The sequence below is a fragment of the Hemiscyllium ocellatum genome, chromosome 22, assembly GCF_020745735.1.
Source record: "Hemiscyllium ocellatum isolate sHemOce1 chromosome 22, sHemOce1.pat.X.cur, whole genome shotgun sequence".
Taxonomy (NCBI): Eukaryota; Metazoa; Chordata; class Chondrichthyes; order Orectolobiformes; family Hemiscylliidae; genus Hemiscyllium; species Hemiscyllium ocellatum.
In genome coordinates, this window is record NC_083422.1 from 16417809 (window position 1) to 16433795 (window position 15987).

At 46.4% G+C, this 15987-nt stretch overlaps 1 protein-coding gene across 3 annotated transcripts in view; it reads right to left on the reverse strand.

Moving 5' to 3' along the window:
- LOC132826222 (pantothenate kinase 1) overlaps positions 1 to 15987 on the reverse strand; it is a 102156-nt gene that overhangs the window by 33323 nt on the left and 52846 nt on the right. For all 3 annotated transcript variants that reach the window (XM_060841899.1, XM_060841898.1, XM_060841900.1), the window contains 2 exons: positions 6382 to 6734; positions 4564 to 4817 (listed from right to left, as the gene is read on the reverse strand). In XM_060841899.1, the coding sequence (XP_060697882.1) occupies positions 4564 to 4817; positions 6382 to 6734 (607 nt within the window). The remainder of the gene's footprint in view (positions 1 to 4563; positions 4818 to 6381; positions 6735 to 15987) is intronic.

Consider the following 15987-nt stretch of genomic DNA (forward strand, 5'->3'; position numbering starts at 1 on the left):
TGAGTATAGTGGATTCTTTCTTGATTATGTGTTTTTGGAGGTAAGTCTCTTGATTAAATTTAAAATATAAGCCATAGCTATTAATTTAACCTGGGGTAGTGTTTGTAGAGGAATAAGACTGTTATTTTCTGGGTCTGTAGATTGTGAAGGAGCAAAAATGGCCTTTGCAGTGAGATGTACTTCTTGTCAGATGTGGGAGTTTAAAGAAGGGTTACTGCGGATTATATCTGCCATAAATGCTGTTGGATCGGTTGGAGAGACAGATAGAAGCGATTAGGAATTTGCAACAGCATATGATGGATGGCAGTTATAGGAGGTTGGGGGGCGGGGGGGGGGGGGAAAGGGAGCCTCAGATACAGTCACATAGATGGGTTAACTCCAGGGAGGGTGAGAGAGATAGGCAGCTCGTAGGAGTCTTGAGGATATACCCATTTCAAACTGGAATGCTCTACTGGAAAATGTAGGGGGTGATGGATTCTCAGGGGAATGTAGCACGAACAGCCAAGTTTCTGGTATTGAGACTGGCTCGAACGCAACGAGGGGTACGTTGGCTTCCAAGAGATCAACTGTGTTAGGTGACTCTGTAGTCAGAAGTACAGACAGACATTTCTGTGGCCAGCAGAGAAAAAGCAGAATGGTGTGTTGTTTCCCTGGTGCCAGGATCAAGGATGTCTCAAAGCGGGTGCAAAATGTTCTCACGGGGGAAGAGGGGCCAGCAGGAGGTCATTGTCCACATTGGAACCAATGACATTGAAAGGGAAAAGGTTGAGATTCTGAAGGGAGATTACAGAGTGTTAGGCAAAAATTTAAAAAGGAGATCTCAGTGCTACGAGCTAGTGAGGGCAGGAATAGGAGGATAGAGCAGATGAATGCATGGCTGAGGAGCTGGTGTATGGGAGAAGGATTCATATTTTTGGACCATTGGAGGGTAGAAATGACCTGTACAAGGAGGACGGATTGCACCTAAATTGGAAGGGGACTAATATACTGGCAGGGAAATTTGCTAGAACTGCTTAGAAGGATTTAAACTAGCAAGGTGGGGGGGTGGGACCCAGGGAGGTAGTGAGGAAAGAGATCGATCTGAGATGGGTACAGCTGAGAACAGAAGTGAGTCAAACAGTCAGGGCAGGCAGGGGCAAGGTAGGACTAATAAATTAAACTGCATTTACTTCAATGCAAGGGGCCGAACAGGGAAGGCAGATGAACTCAGGGCATAGTTAGGAACATGGGACTGGGATATCATAGCAATTACAAAACATGGCTCAGGGAAGGCAGGACTGGCAGCTTAAGGTTCCAGGATACATATGCTACAGGAAGGATAGAAAGGAAGGAGAGGAGAGGGAGTGGCATTTTTGATAAGTGATAGCATTACAGTTATGCTCAGGGAGGATATTCCCGGAAATACATCCAGGGAAGTTATTTGGGTGGAACTGAGAAATAAGAAAAGGATGATCACTTTATTGGGATTGTATTATAAACCCCCCAATAATCAGAGGGAAATTGAGAAACAAACTTGTAAGGAGATCTCAGCTGTCTGTAAGAATAATAGGGTAGTTATGGTAGGGGATTTTAACTTTCCAAACATCGACTGGGACTGCCATAGTGTTAAAGGTTTAGACGGAGAGAAATTTCTGAAATGTGTACAAGACAATTTTCTGAGTCAGTATGTGGATGTACCTACTAGAGAAGGTGCAAAACTTGACCTACTCTTGGGAAATAAGGCAGGGCAGGTGACTGAAGTGTCAGTGGGGGAGGACTTTGGGGCCAGCGGCCATTATTCTATTTGTTTTAAAATAGTGATGGAAAAGGATAAACCAGATCTAAAAGTTGAAGTTCTAAATTGGAGAAAGGCCAATTTTGACGGTATTACGCAAGAACTTTCGAATGCTGATTCGAGGCAGATGTTCGCAGGTAAAAGAACGGCTGGAAAATGGGAAGCCTTCAGAAATGAGATAACAAGAATCCAGAGAAAGTATATTCCTGTTAGGGTGAAAGGAAAGGCTGGTAGGTACAGGGAATGCTGCATGACTAAAGAAATTGTGGGTTTGGTTAAGAAAAAGAAGGAAGCATATGTCAGGTATAGACAGGATGGATCGAGCGAATCCTTTGAAGAGTATAAAGAAAGTAGGAGTATACTTAAGAGGGAAATCAGGAGGGCAAAACAGGGACATGAGATAAATTTGGCAAATGGAATTAAGGAGAATCCAAAGGGTTTTTACAAATACATTAAGGATAAAAGGGTAACTAGGGAGAGAATAGGGCCCCTCAAAGATCAGCAAGGCAGCCTGTGTGTGGAGCCACAGAAAATGGGGGAAGATACTAAATGAATATTTTGCATCAGTATTTACTGTGGAAAAGGATATGGAAGATATAGACTGTAGGGAAATAGATGGTGACATTTTGCAAAATGTCCAGATTACAGAGGAGGAAGTGCTGGATGTCTTGAAATGCATAAAGGTGGATAAATCCCCAGGACCTGATCAGGTGTGCCCGAGAACTCTGTGGGAAGCTAGAGAAGTGATTGCTGGGCCTCTTGCTGAGATATTTGTATCATCAATAGTCACAAGCGAGGTGCTGGAAGACTGGAGGTTGGCAAATGTGGTGCCACTGTTTAAGAAGGGCGATAAAGATAAGCCTGGGAACTATAGAACAGGTGAGCCTGACCTCAGTGGTGGACAAGTTGTTGGAGGGAATTCTGAGGGACAGGATGTACATGTATTTGGAAAGGCAAGGACTGATTAGGGATAGTCAACATGGCTTTGTGCGTGGGAAATCATGTCTCACAAACTTGATTGAGTTTTTGAAAAAGTAACAAAGACGACTGATGAGGGCAGAGCAGTAGATGTGATCTATATGGACTTCAGTAAGGCGTTCGACAAGGTTCCCCATGGGAGACTGGTTAGCAAGGTGAGACCTGATGGAATAAAATGAGAACTAGCCATTTGGATACAGAACTGGCTCAAAGGTAGAAGACAGAGGGTGGTGGTGGAGGGTTGTTTTTCAGACTGGAGGCCTGTGACCAGTGGAGTGTCACAAGGATCGATGCTGGGCCCTCTACCTTTTGTCATTTACATAAATGGTTTGGTTGCGAGCATAAGAGGTACAGTTAGTAAGTTTGCAGATGATACCAAAATTGGAGGTGTAGTGGACGGCGAAGAGGGTTACCTCAGATTACAACAGGATCTGGACCAGATGGGCCAATGGGCTGAGAAGTGGCAGATGGAGTTTGATTCAGATAAATGCGAGGTGCTGCATTTTGGGAAAGCAAATCTTAGCAGGACTTATACACTTAATGGGAAGGTCCTAGGGAATGTTGCTGAACAAAGAGACCTTGGAGTGCAGGTTCATAGTTCTTTGAAAGTGGAGTCGCAGGTAGATAGGATAGCGAAGGCGGCGTTTGGTATGCTTTACAGGAGTTGGGAGGTCATATTGCAGCTGTACAGGACATTGGTTAGGCCACTGTTGGAATATTGCGTGCAATTCTGGTCTCCTTCCTGTCAGAAAGATGTTGTGAAACTTGAAATGGTTCAGAAAAGATTTACAAGGATGTTGCCAGGGTTGGAGGATCTGAGCTACAGGGAGAGGCTGAACAGGCTGGGGCTGTTTTCCTTGGAGCGTCGGAGGCTGAGGGGTGACCTTATAGAGGTTTACCAAATTATGACAGGCATGGATAGGATAAATAGACAAAGTCTTTTCCCTGGGGTGGGGGAGTCCAGAACTAGAGAGCATAGGTTTAGGGTGAGAGGGGGAAGATATAAAAGAGACCTAAAGGGCAACTTTTTCACACAGAGGGTGGTACGTGTATAGAATGAGCTGCCAGAGGATGTGGTGGAGGCTGGTACAATTGCAACATTTAAAAGGCATCTGGATGGGTATATGAATAGAAAAGGTTTGGAGGGATATGGGCCGGGTGCTGGCAGGTGGGACTAGATTGGGTTGGGATATCTGGTCGGCATGGACGGGTTGGACCGAAGGGTCCGTTTCCATGCTGTACATCTCTAAGTACTATTCTGCGGACATGAATCACAATAGTAAGAGCTGAACTTGAACTTCCTGATTTTCTGCAGAAAATAATGATCCAAAATTTCTCAAGTGTTTATTGTTGTTCAATGGCGATTTGCAAGTTAACAGTAAGAGTACTGTGACTGACTTGAGTGCTTTGGTCTAGAATCAGCTACCGATCAAGATTGTTGCACAATCAACTTTGTATGCAGAATTGGGAATGATCGAATCAAGCTTGGCTGTGACATATCTCTTTCTTCCTCTTTCACTGCCCACAGACAAAAAAAAAAGAGAGGTGGAGAAAAGTAGCCAAATTAAAGGAATTGAATCAAAAGGAAGAGTTAGCCCTGTTTTTGCCCTTCATGCATCTCCTGATCATTTCCTCTTTTCCCATTCTCTCCAGTGCCAGCTTCTTGCCAACGTAAGAAGCCAACATAAAACTTGACAGCAGATTAGGCAGAAACCATATCAATTTAAGTGAAACACAAAATACACCATGCATAAAATCATAAATCTGTTATTTTATATTCACAAATAGTATTATGGAAAGTTTAAGCTTACCTGGTTCCCGTTACCCTTTTGTAATTATCTTTGGAATAAACAGCCAAGATGCTGACCCCTGAACCTATGTTGACCAGCAACATTGGGTAAGGGTTATCTAAGCAGTACGGTTTTTTCTGGCACTGGTCAGGGTCAGTGGGGTTTTCAAAATAGTAGCACTCAGATTGACCATTGTACCCAACGGAATCAATGTAAAGAAGGCCTTGGATTAAACAGTCCAACTCATCCAGTTTGTGGAGCTGTAGGTCAGCCATCTGGAAAACAGCAGTAATCAAATAAATAGTAGATTAACAAGTACCTGCCTGAGTGTTATTTGGTTCAGTAGAAAGCTCAATACTGTAATAAATATTAACTTAGATTTACATTATACAATTGTATTTTACAAAGGAATTATTCCATACAAAAGGACGCACGATAGGCCAATGCATTTTATCCTCATTAACTTGAAAAGTAATCCACAAAGAACAACACCTTTCTTTGGTGATGCAAAGAGTAAACAGAAGTGTCAATCCAAATGTGAATTATTTCCCTGTAATAGCCAGTTTCCAAACATTTAAAACTGAAATAAATAAATAAGTTCTAGATTGGAGGCAGTTAAAAATAAAACTGCGCAATAAACTGTAAGATTTTGCAAAGTAGCTTTGACGATAATATTTCATTCCCCTACTGCAGTGATGATACTATATAATGATGGGCTTCAGTTGAGAAGTTATATGTAAAAATGTGGCTAGGATCCAAACTTAGCCCTCTTTCTTTCTCTATGGATGCAATTGGCTTACACCAAATCTTTCGGAGAACAATGTACAAGTTTGTTAATAATATTCAATTAAAGGCATGGCAAATTTTAAGGGAAAATGCAAAGCCCAGTAAATAGCTGTAAATAGCAGCGGGCGGACTGATGCAAAATGCAATTCAGCACACAGAAGTGAGAACTGGGATGAAACATATTTTCTAAATGACAATGTACGTTTACATACCATATTTCATGTCAGTAAATCTTCCAAGATTCCTCACAGGATCATTAGAAAAACAAAATAACACAGAACCATATAAGGAAAGTGAGGTAAGGTAACAGAAATATATAAAAAGGAATTGTAGAGCTTGAGGCCAAAGGGGCTAAAAGCATTGTCACCAGAATGCAAAGATTAAAATCTGGCCCGCATGAGGAGGCAGATAGCTTGGAGGTGTGTGGGACTGAGGGAGATTACAAAAAAAAGGGACAGTCAAAGCCATGGAAGGATTTGTAAGGCAGTAAGTGTGCTTTAGGATCATGACCATTGTTTGACCAGGAACCTAAGTAAGTCAGCAAGCACAACTTCAAGGTAAGACAAAGGCTGCAGAGATTTTGATGATTTTAAGGTTAAAGGTGAAAATGTAGGAAACAAGCCCACAGTGCACTGCAATAACTATAGAATTAACAAATACTTGAATGAGGCATTCAGTAGGGGAGTCAAAACAGGATCAAATCTCTAATGGAGTAAAATAATGAGGAGGTATTGGGATGCTGACAGATACTTGGAAATGGGAATTCTGCAGAAAAACTGATTAGATTTAAAAAACTACGGAAACAAAGTTAAATTTGTACCCTAAATTGATTACAATATGGTTGGGCTATTGCATATTTTCATTACCCAAGCACAAAACAAATATTAGCACTGTGGAAAGGTACACTAGAATGATAGGTTACAGCCTAAGAATGAATTCAAAACATTCAAATCTTTTATAATAGTAACAGAGACAGTAGAAGTATTTTTACTAATCCATGAAGCAAATACTTTTCTGCACTCAAAAGAACTATGTTGCACAACTATGACATACCATTCTGAAATCATCTTCAAACTTGTAGGCACCACCTCCTGTTGCACACATAGTGGTATGCAAACTAGAGAAATTTTTGTCTCTACCCATTTGGATGAATTTAGGCATAGAATGTGTTGGAAAGCGAATAAAATGCAAGTTCCCTTTACGTCCACACATGGTCAAGTTCTTCAGCTCCAGGTGCACATCCCGAATCCCTGTTTTTCCATAAGCTATGTTAGAAGTAAGGTACTTCCTAATGCTCTTCAGATTCTCCACTTCCTCCTGCTCTTCTTCAGCAGTGATATCCTTCGGCTCAAAATACACGAGTTTGACAAGCGTTCCACCAATATCCATCCCAAACCATGGGAATGCTAGGAGGAAAATCAAAATAAATTATTATAACAAACATTGCTGTATGTTGTCATTGGTTTCAATTCACTGTGGCCCTCATAAGACATTTAGAATTCTGACTTTCACATTGCAATTAGAAGTAATAGTAACAAATATTCACATTTCAACTGATCAATGCAAGTGAATGCAGTTTTTCATAAAATAGAAAACAGTGCTTAAAGCATTAAGGTCATTCGGGGAGAAAGATTTTTCTTTGTCTCCTTCCCAACTCTTAAAATTTGCCTGGAAAACCTGAACTTTCCTTCTACCCGTATCAGCGGTATGAAATGGACCATGACCTTTGGTTGTTCAATCTTCCCTTCTAAAATTGCTCAGCAGCTAGTGAAAGCCTTATGATTGCTCTGTACCCAGGCGGGCACAAATGAGGAAACATATCATCGTGAAATCACAAGTGCAGCCACATAAAACATCTGTACCCTGAACGCCAAATCTCAAATGTTTTCTCTAGGCAACCGCATAATGGTATTGTCACTAGACTAACAATCCAGAGATGCAGTTAATGTCCTGAGAATATAGATTTGAGTCCCATCCTGGCAGATAATGTGACTTAATTCAAGAGAAACCTGGAATTAAATCTTACTGTGACCATGATGTCACTGTTTAAATGTTAGAAATCCCAGCTATGTGCTACATGATTCTAGACTCTCAACAATGTGGTTGACACTTAACTGACCTCTGAAATGAGTCTAGATTAGAGTGGTGCTGGAAAAGCACAGCAGATCAGGCAGCATCCAAGCAGCAGGAAAATCATTTCGGGCAAAAGCCCTTCATCAGGAACGGCCAAGCAAGCCAGAATTGCATCAACTGCTATAAAGTCTTTAAAAAAAAATTATTAAACTGGACACATTATCCACCATCAACAATGGCAACAGAAATGAAAAAGGCAAACTCAGCTCTCTAGGCACGGTAAATCTTCCTCACTAATTTGGGGGGTTACTGGTAGAATTAGCAGAGCTGTCTCACAGATGAGTTAGACAGCAACCTGACATTCATACTCATGAATCACAACTTACTGATAATGTCCCAGATACCACCATCACCACCCCCTCAGTTATATCCTGTTTCGTCAGAAGGAAAGACACAGCAAAGGTGCAAGGACAGTGGCAAACAATCAGGAGTGAATTGCTAAGGGAGCGCACAACGTTGACCAGAGAGCCCATAAAGATTTGTGGCAGAGACAGACAGACAGAGAGAGAAAGAGAGAGAGAGACAGAGACAGAGACAGAGAAAAACATACTTATATCATCCTCACCAATCTGTCTGCCGCAGGTGCATCTATCCATGCCAATATTGGTAAGTGTGACGACAGCACAGTCCTTTTGGAAATGTATTGTTTCTTCACATGGTATTTGTGCCACACAACACAATGTTACAAGAAATAGATTTCCAACAGGAGAAAATTAAGACCGGACAGCCATGAGGTACTGCAGACCATTTTCACGATTGAATACAATCTACAACCTTATGACCCAGCAAATCTCGCAGCCTACAATTACACTCAAGCAAGAGCATCAATTCTCATTCAGACAACTGCAGGAGGGCATGCCAAGAGCAGCACCGGACGTAGCAAAAATAAGGTCTAAACCTTGTGAAGCTATAAAATAAGGACTACTGACATGCCAACCAGCGGAAGCAATAAATGATAGTCAAAGTTAAACAATACCACAACTATCAGATCAGGTTAAAGTTCTGCAGCTGCATCCAGTCATGAATGATGGTAAACAAGTAAGCACACTGGATGAGGCTCCACAAACATCTCCATTCTCAATGATGGGGAGCTAAGCAAATCAGTGCAAAAAGACAAACCTGATGCATCTACATCTATCCTCAGCCAGAAGTGATGAATGAATGATCTATTTTGAGTTCCTCCAGTGGTCCACAGCAACATAAATGCCAGTCCTCAGCTAATTCAATTCACTTCACTTTATAACAAGAAATGGCTGAAGGCATGAGATACTGCAAGGGCTATGGGCCCTGACGGCATTCTGACAATAGTACTGAAGAAATTTGCTACAAAACTAGCTGCACTCCTAGCCAAGCTGTTAAAGTTCAATTACAACACTGGCATCTGACAAGGTGCCAAAGTGCCTATGCACATCTGTTCACAAAAAGCAAAACAAATCCAATCCGGCCAATTAACGCCCCAGTCTACTCTTGATCTTCAGTAAAGTGAGGGAAGTTGTCATCGACAATGCTGCCAAGCAGCACTTGCTCAGCAATAACTTGCTCACTGATGTTCAGCTTGAGGTCTGCCTGGACCACATAGCTCCTGATCTCATTACAACCTTGGTTCAAACATGGATAAAAAGAGCTGAATTCCAGAGGACAGCTGAGGTCAAAGTGACTGGAGGGTGTGGTGGTATGGACAGAAGAATGTCTCAGCTGATTGGAATTAAACCTCACAGCTGACATCAAAGGGAAGATGGTTGTGGTTAAACAAAGGCAGTCATCTCAGCTTTAAGACCATTTTACAGGAGTTCCTCAGGGTAGTGTCCCACACCAACCATCGGTTTCTTCAAAGACCTACCCTTCTTCATAAGGTTACAACAGAGATAATTGCTGATAATTATACAATGGTCAGCAACATTCACAACTCAAATACTGAAACTGTCTACGTCCAAATGCGGAAAGGTCCAGAAAATACCCAGGTTTCAGCTGAAGGGTGGCAAGTGACCTTCTCGCCACACAAGCGTCATCTCCAACAAGAGAGAATCATATTGTCCCATGATGGTCAATGACACTACCATTACTGGATCTCCCACGAACATCGTGGGGGTTACCACTGACCAGAAATTAAACCAAACTAGCCATATTAATACTAGAAGAGCAAGTCAGCAGCACAGAATCCTGCAGCAAGTAACTCACTTCCTGACTTCCCAAAGTCTGTCCACTATCCACAAGGTACAAGTCAGGAGTATGTTGGATTATCCCCACATGCCTGATTGAGTGCAGCTCCAACTACCAAGAAGCTTGACACCACACAATGAAAGCAGCCCATTTGACAGGCACCATAACCATAAACATTCACTCCCTCCACCATCACCGCTCAATGACAAATGTGTGTTCTGCAGAAATTCATAAAGGCTTCTTAGTCAACACCTCTCAAACTCACTACCATCATCTAGAATGTCAAAGGCTTCTAAATGAGAATACCAATACATGTAAGTTCCTTTCCAAGCAACTCATCATCCTGACTTGGAAATACATTGCAGCTGCAAAATCCTGGAAACCACCCATCTCGCTCCAGCAACAAACACCCAGCAGCCCCACACCCTAATGGTATATGGGTGTACTTACTAGAATAGACTGCAGCAGTTCCTGAAGGCAGGTTACCACCACCTTTTGAGGTGCAATTAGGCTTGGAGAGTAAATGCTGGCTCAGTTAGTGTCATCAAAATATCATGAATGAATAAAATTAAATCAGACAGCTGTCTTCCTGTACAGCTGAGCCGCTGAGATGCATTGGAATGGTGTTGGACTGCATTGCCCACATGAATCGCACTCATCAGTCAATATCAATTGGAAAACTGGACACATTCAGAAAACTGCTGCACTGTCTACTTGCTGGTCCTTGTCTGTTTGGAAGTTACTGCTCCCCTCTATGCCTGTATACTCTTGCAGGATGACCATCTCTTGAAGCTTGCTGGTCAAGCAGCACTCAACTTCAGTGCGTGCTGCAGTGACACCAGTTGTTGCTCAAGCTTCCTGGACATAGTTGCTCTTGATTCCACATTTTGAACATAAGACAATTTTCTTTTGCACCACTTGCAATCTAAATCCAGGGTCTGCATTAGCTCTGGAGCAAATAGAAATATAATGATCTTAAAAAGGACTTCTTAATGACATTAAGTATATCTAATTTGCACTAACACTATGAAATTAGTATAAATACAGACCACAGAAACCACATTCAGTTAAGGTTAAACTCTAAGTGCTTTGTTTGAATGGAGATTTCTTGTATGTTATAACTTTCACATGCATGAGAACTATCACTTCCAGAGAGTGATGTGTTTGTTTATATTGTGAATCACAACACAGTTGGCTGGTAGACAAACAACCCATGAACTCACTAAGGTCAATGCATTCTTATCAGGAACATCAAGAACAAAGGTTTACTGGACAACATATCACATATTGTTGCCAAGGCATTCAATCATGCATTTGAAGATACATGGAACCACATCAATCCCTAAAAACAGACCTTAGTAAGCTTCAAACTTCCAGCAGACACTGCGCAACAGTTAGAGGATTGTAATTGCATTTTTGTGCTTCAGATTTTCAGTTTAAATGTTTTAATTCACCTTTAAAACATATAAGCCAATTCCGAAAGAAAGTTAATCTATTTGAAGTATTGACTCTATTAGGTGACCTAGATGTTGAGTGTTTCCAACACTTGGTTTTTGTTTCATGTTTCCAGTGCTCTCAATTTGCTTAACCAAAATCTTCAAGAGCTTGCACTATTTACTAAAAGTGTTTAACTCAAAAATGAGATTTTAAATTAACAGGAGACCCTTTTAACCATTTCAGTCATTTCCATGGACACAGTACCCTGGTAATTGCAACAACCTTGCAAAATCATTTGTCAAGGCAAATCAAGGCTCTACCAATTATTCAATACAATAATTCCAGCACCAAGAACAGGATAGTTAGTGTATGAACAGCAATAGCCACACAAAATGGAAGGACAAAGTTATCAACTGTTGGCAAAAGGCTCATTTAGAGAAACAGAAAACACTGAAAAAGATACCCTTAAAGACAGACAGTTCCATGTTCCCACTACAGTCTGAGTGAAACCTTTTTACCTCTGATCTATTTTGCCCATAAACCTTTGCTCCGGATCACTGATCCTGCCACCAAGGGAAAGATTTCCTTCTTGTCTAACCCTAAATGTGCCGTATAGAATTTTATACATCTGAATCATGTCTCCCTCAGTCTGCTCTGCTCCAAAGCAAAATAACTCCAATCTATCCAATTTCTATTCACAACTAAAAAAACATCTCCAGCCAGGCAACATCATGGTAAATCTTCTCTGCTCTGTCTCCAGTGTAATCATATTCCTCCTATAAAATGTCTCCAGGACTGCACACAATACTCCAGCTGTGGCCTAAAAAACAGTTATACAGTTTCAGCATTACCTGCTCCTCTTAAACTTTATGCCTTGGCTAATAAAGGCAGTGGAAGGGTCTGATAAGGACATTTAAAAAAACTCATTAGAACCCTATGATCATGTTTTTAAAAATAAAATAAAAATGTTATTTCATTAGAATTATTTTTTCTGCATCCTCTACATGTATTTTTAAATATTCAATTATAGCCACATCTTTCCACTTATAATGTTTTATGTTTATTTCAGATTTTGTGTAAATTATCCTTTTTACTCATTTATCACTTGTAACACTGCTAGTTATTTTCCATTCTGCACTCTCTTGAAGATATCCCAGATTGCAATGAATTCTTTTCAAATAAAACATCACGTCAATTCTGACTTCCCGCTGTATTCTCCTGCAATGAATTGCTCTGGAGTGCTCAGATGTGGTGATGCAAGTGTTGGACTGGGGTGGACAAAGTTAAAAATCACACAACACCAGGTTATAGTCCAACTGGTTTATTTGAAAACACTAGCTTTCAGAGCGCTGCTCCTTCTTCAGGTAATTGTGGAGCAGGACTGTAAGACAGAATTTATAGCAGAAGATTACAGTACCATGCAACTGAAAGTATATATTGAACAAATTCAGATTGTCATTAAATCTTTCAACTTTTAGAATAGGTTGCAGGTTTTGGTTCATGAACATATAAATCCAAGAACTTCTTATAAGTCTCATTCTCGAGATAAGCTAAGGTTTTATTTTAAGAAAAGGTGATATCTCAACTCAGACAATGAGCTAAAGATGTGAGGTTAGAGCCTGTCTGTATCCCAATCTTGAGTCTGACTGGTTGTTTTTCAAAGTAGAATTTACAAAATATTTCATAGATTGCCCGCCTGCATTGACTGCCTGCAGACTGCGCATTTTTTGAGCAAAATAGAATAAATCTGCAAATATAATTCTGCAAACACAATTTCACCCCATTGACTTACATGTGTGCATGCAGACGGACAGACAGTGAAATATCAAGGCGAGAGCGAGAGCGCGAGCGCGAGTGCAACAGCGCACGAGAGAGAGCAGGCGAGAGAGGTCGCGCGTGAGAGAGAGGGAGCGCGCGAGAGAGAGAAGGAGCACGTGAGACAGGGAGAGCGAATGACAGCGCGAGAAAAAGCGTGCGCGAGGGAAGGAGCGCGAGGGAAGGAGCGAGTGTGAGCAGGAGCGAGTGTGAGCAGGAGCGCGAGGGAAAGCGTGCGAGAGAGCGAGCACATGAGATAGCACAGTAAGAGAGCGCATGAGAGAGCGGGCGTGTGAGAGAGCGCGTGAGGAGAGAGAAGGAGCGCGCAGAGAGAAGGAGCGCGCGAGACAGGGAGAGCGAATGAGAGCGCGAGAAAAAGAGTGCGCGAGAGAAGGAGCGCGAGAGAAGGAGCGCGAGAGAAGGAGCGCGAGAGAAGGAGCGCGAGAGAAGGAGCGCGAGAGAAGGAGCGCGAGAGAAGGAGCGCGAGAGAAGGAGCGCGAGAGAAGGAGCGCGAGAGAAGGAGCGCGAGAGAAGGAGCGCGAGAGCGAGGGAATGTGCGCAAGAGAGCGAGCACATGAGATAGCACAGTAAGAGAGCGCATGAGAGAGCGGGCGCGTGAGAGTGCGCGCGCGGAGAGAGAGAGCGGCGCGTGCAAGAGAGCGAGAGAGAGCGCGCGCGCGCAAGAAAGCGAGTGAGAGCACGAGAGAGGCAGCGCAAGAGGGAGCCCGAGGGGAAACGCGAGCGAGAGCGAGTGCGCGTGGAGAGAGCGAGTGCGCGAGAGCGTGCGCGCGCAGAGATTGAGAGAGAGCACGCGGAGAGAAAGAGAGCACGCGGAGAGAGAGGGGACGAGAGAGGGAGAGAGAGAGAGGGCGAGAGAGGGCGCGGAGAGCGAGATCAAGCGTGCGAGAGAGCGAGCGCGCACGAGGAGAGAGGGAATGTGTGCGCTAGAGAGCGAGCGCGCGAGATAGAGCGAGAGTGCGAGCGTGGGCGGAGAGCGAACGTGGGCGGAGAGAGACAGAGCGCCCGTGGAGAGAGAGAGAGAGCGCGCCCACAGAGAGAGAGAGAGAGAGAGATCGAGAGAGAAAGCGAGAGCGAGAGAGAGCGCGTGTGTGGAGAGAGAGAGCGTGAGAGCGAGAGATAGCGCACACAAATGAGTGAGCGAGAGCGAGACAGAGCTCGTGTGCGTAAAGAAAAAAGTGCGCGCAAAAAGAGAGAGAGCGCGCGCGCGGAAAGAGCGAGAGAACAAGAAAGCGAGTGAGCGAGTAAGCACGCATGGAGCGAGAGTGAGCGAGCGTGCAGAAAGAGAGAGAGCGCGCGCGCGGGGAGAGAGAGCGTAAGCGTGCTGAGTGAGTGAGAGAGCGAGCACGCAGAGAGAGCGAGAGAGCGCGCGTGGAGAGAGACAGAGCGCCCGCGGAGAGCGAGAGATCAAGCGTGCGAGAGGGAGAATGCGCACGCGGAGAGAGGGAATGCTTGCACGAGAGAGCGAACGCACGCGGAGAGAGAGCGCGGGCAGACAGAGCGTGTGCACGGAGAAAGAGCGCATGCACGCGCGGAGAAAGAGCTCGAGCTCACGGAGAGAGAGAGAGCGCGCACGCAGAGTGAGAGTGAGAGTGCGCGGAGTGAGAGAGCGCGCACAGTGAGAGAGAAAGAGCGCGCATGCGGAGTGAGAGTGAGAGCGCACGCCGAGTGAGAGCGCGCCCGGGCGAGAGAGTGAGAGCGCGCCCGGGCGAGAGAGCGAGAGCGCGCCCGGGCGAGAGAGCGAGAGCGCGCCCGGGCGAGAGAGCGAGAGCGCGCCCGGGCGAGAGAGCGAGAGCGCGCCCGGGCGAGAGAGCGAGAGCGCGCCCGGGCGAGAGAGCGAGAGCGCGCCCGGGCGAGAGAGCGAGAGCGCGCCCGGGCGAGAGAGCGAGAGCGCGCCCGGGCGAGAGAGCGAGAGCGCGCCCGGGCGAGAGAGCGAGAGCGCGCCCGGGCGAGAGAGCGAGAGCGCGCGCGGGCGAGAGAGCGAGAGCGCGAGCAGGCGAGACAGAGGGCGCGCGCGGAGTGAGAGAGGGCGCGCGCGGAGTGAGAGAGGGCGCGCGCGGAGTGAGAGAGGGCGCGCGCGGAGTGAGAGAGGGCGCGCGCGGAGTGAGAGAGGGCGCGCGCGGAGTGAGAGAGGGCGCGCGCGGAGTGAGAGAGGGCGCGCGGGCGAGAGAGCGAGAGCGCGCGGGCGAGAGAGCGAGAGCGCGCGGGCGAGAGAGCGAGAGCGCGCGGGCGAGAGAGCGAGAGCGCGCGGGCGAGAGAGCGAGAGCGCGCGGGCGAGAGAGCGAGAGCGCGCGGGCGAGAGAGCGAGAGCGCGCGGGCGAGAGAGCGAGAGCGCGCGGGCGAGAGAGCGAGAGCGCACGTGGGCGAGAGAGCGAGAGCGCACGCGAGCAGGCGAGAGAGAGGGCGCGCGCGGAGAGAGAGAGGGCGCGCGCGGAGTGAGAGAGGGCGCGCGCGGAGTGAGATCGAGTGAGAGCGCGCGGGCGAGAGAGCGAGAGCGCGCGGGCGAGAGAGCGAGAGCGCACGGGGGCGAGAGAGCGAGAGCGCACGCGAGCAGGCGAGAGAGAGGGCGCGCGCGGAGAGAGAGAGGGCGCGCGCGGAGTGAGAGAGGGCGCGCGCGGAGTGAGATCGAGTGAGAGCGCGCGGGCGAGAGAGCGAGAGCGCGCGGGCGAGAGAGCGAGAGCGCGCGGGCGAGAGAGCGAGAGCGCGCGGGCGAGAGAGCGAGAGCGCGCGGGCGAGAGAGCGAGAGCGCGCCCGGGCGAGAGAGCGAGAGCGCGCCCGGGCGAGAGAGCGAGAGCGCGCCCGGGCGAGAGAGCGAGAGCGCGCCCGGGCGAGAGAGCGAGAGCGCGCCCGGGCGAGAGAGCGAGAGCGCGCCCGGGCGAGAGAGCGAGAGCGCGAGCAGGCGAGACAGAGGGCGCGCGCGGAGTGAGAGAGGGCGCGCGCGGAGTGAGAGAGGGCGCGCGCGGAGTGAGAGAGGGCGCGCGCGGAGTGAGAGAGGGCGCGCGCGGAGTGAGAGAGGGCGCGCGCGGAGTGAGAGAGGGCGCGCGCGGAGTGAGAGAGGGCGCGCGCGGAGTGAGAGAGGGCGCGCGCGGAGTGAGA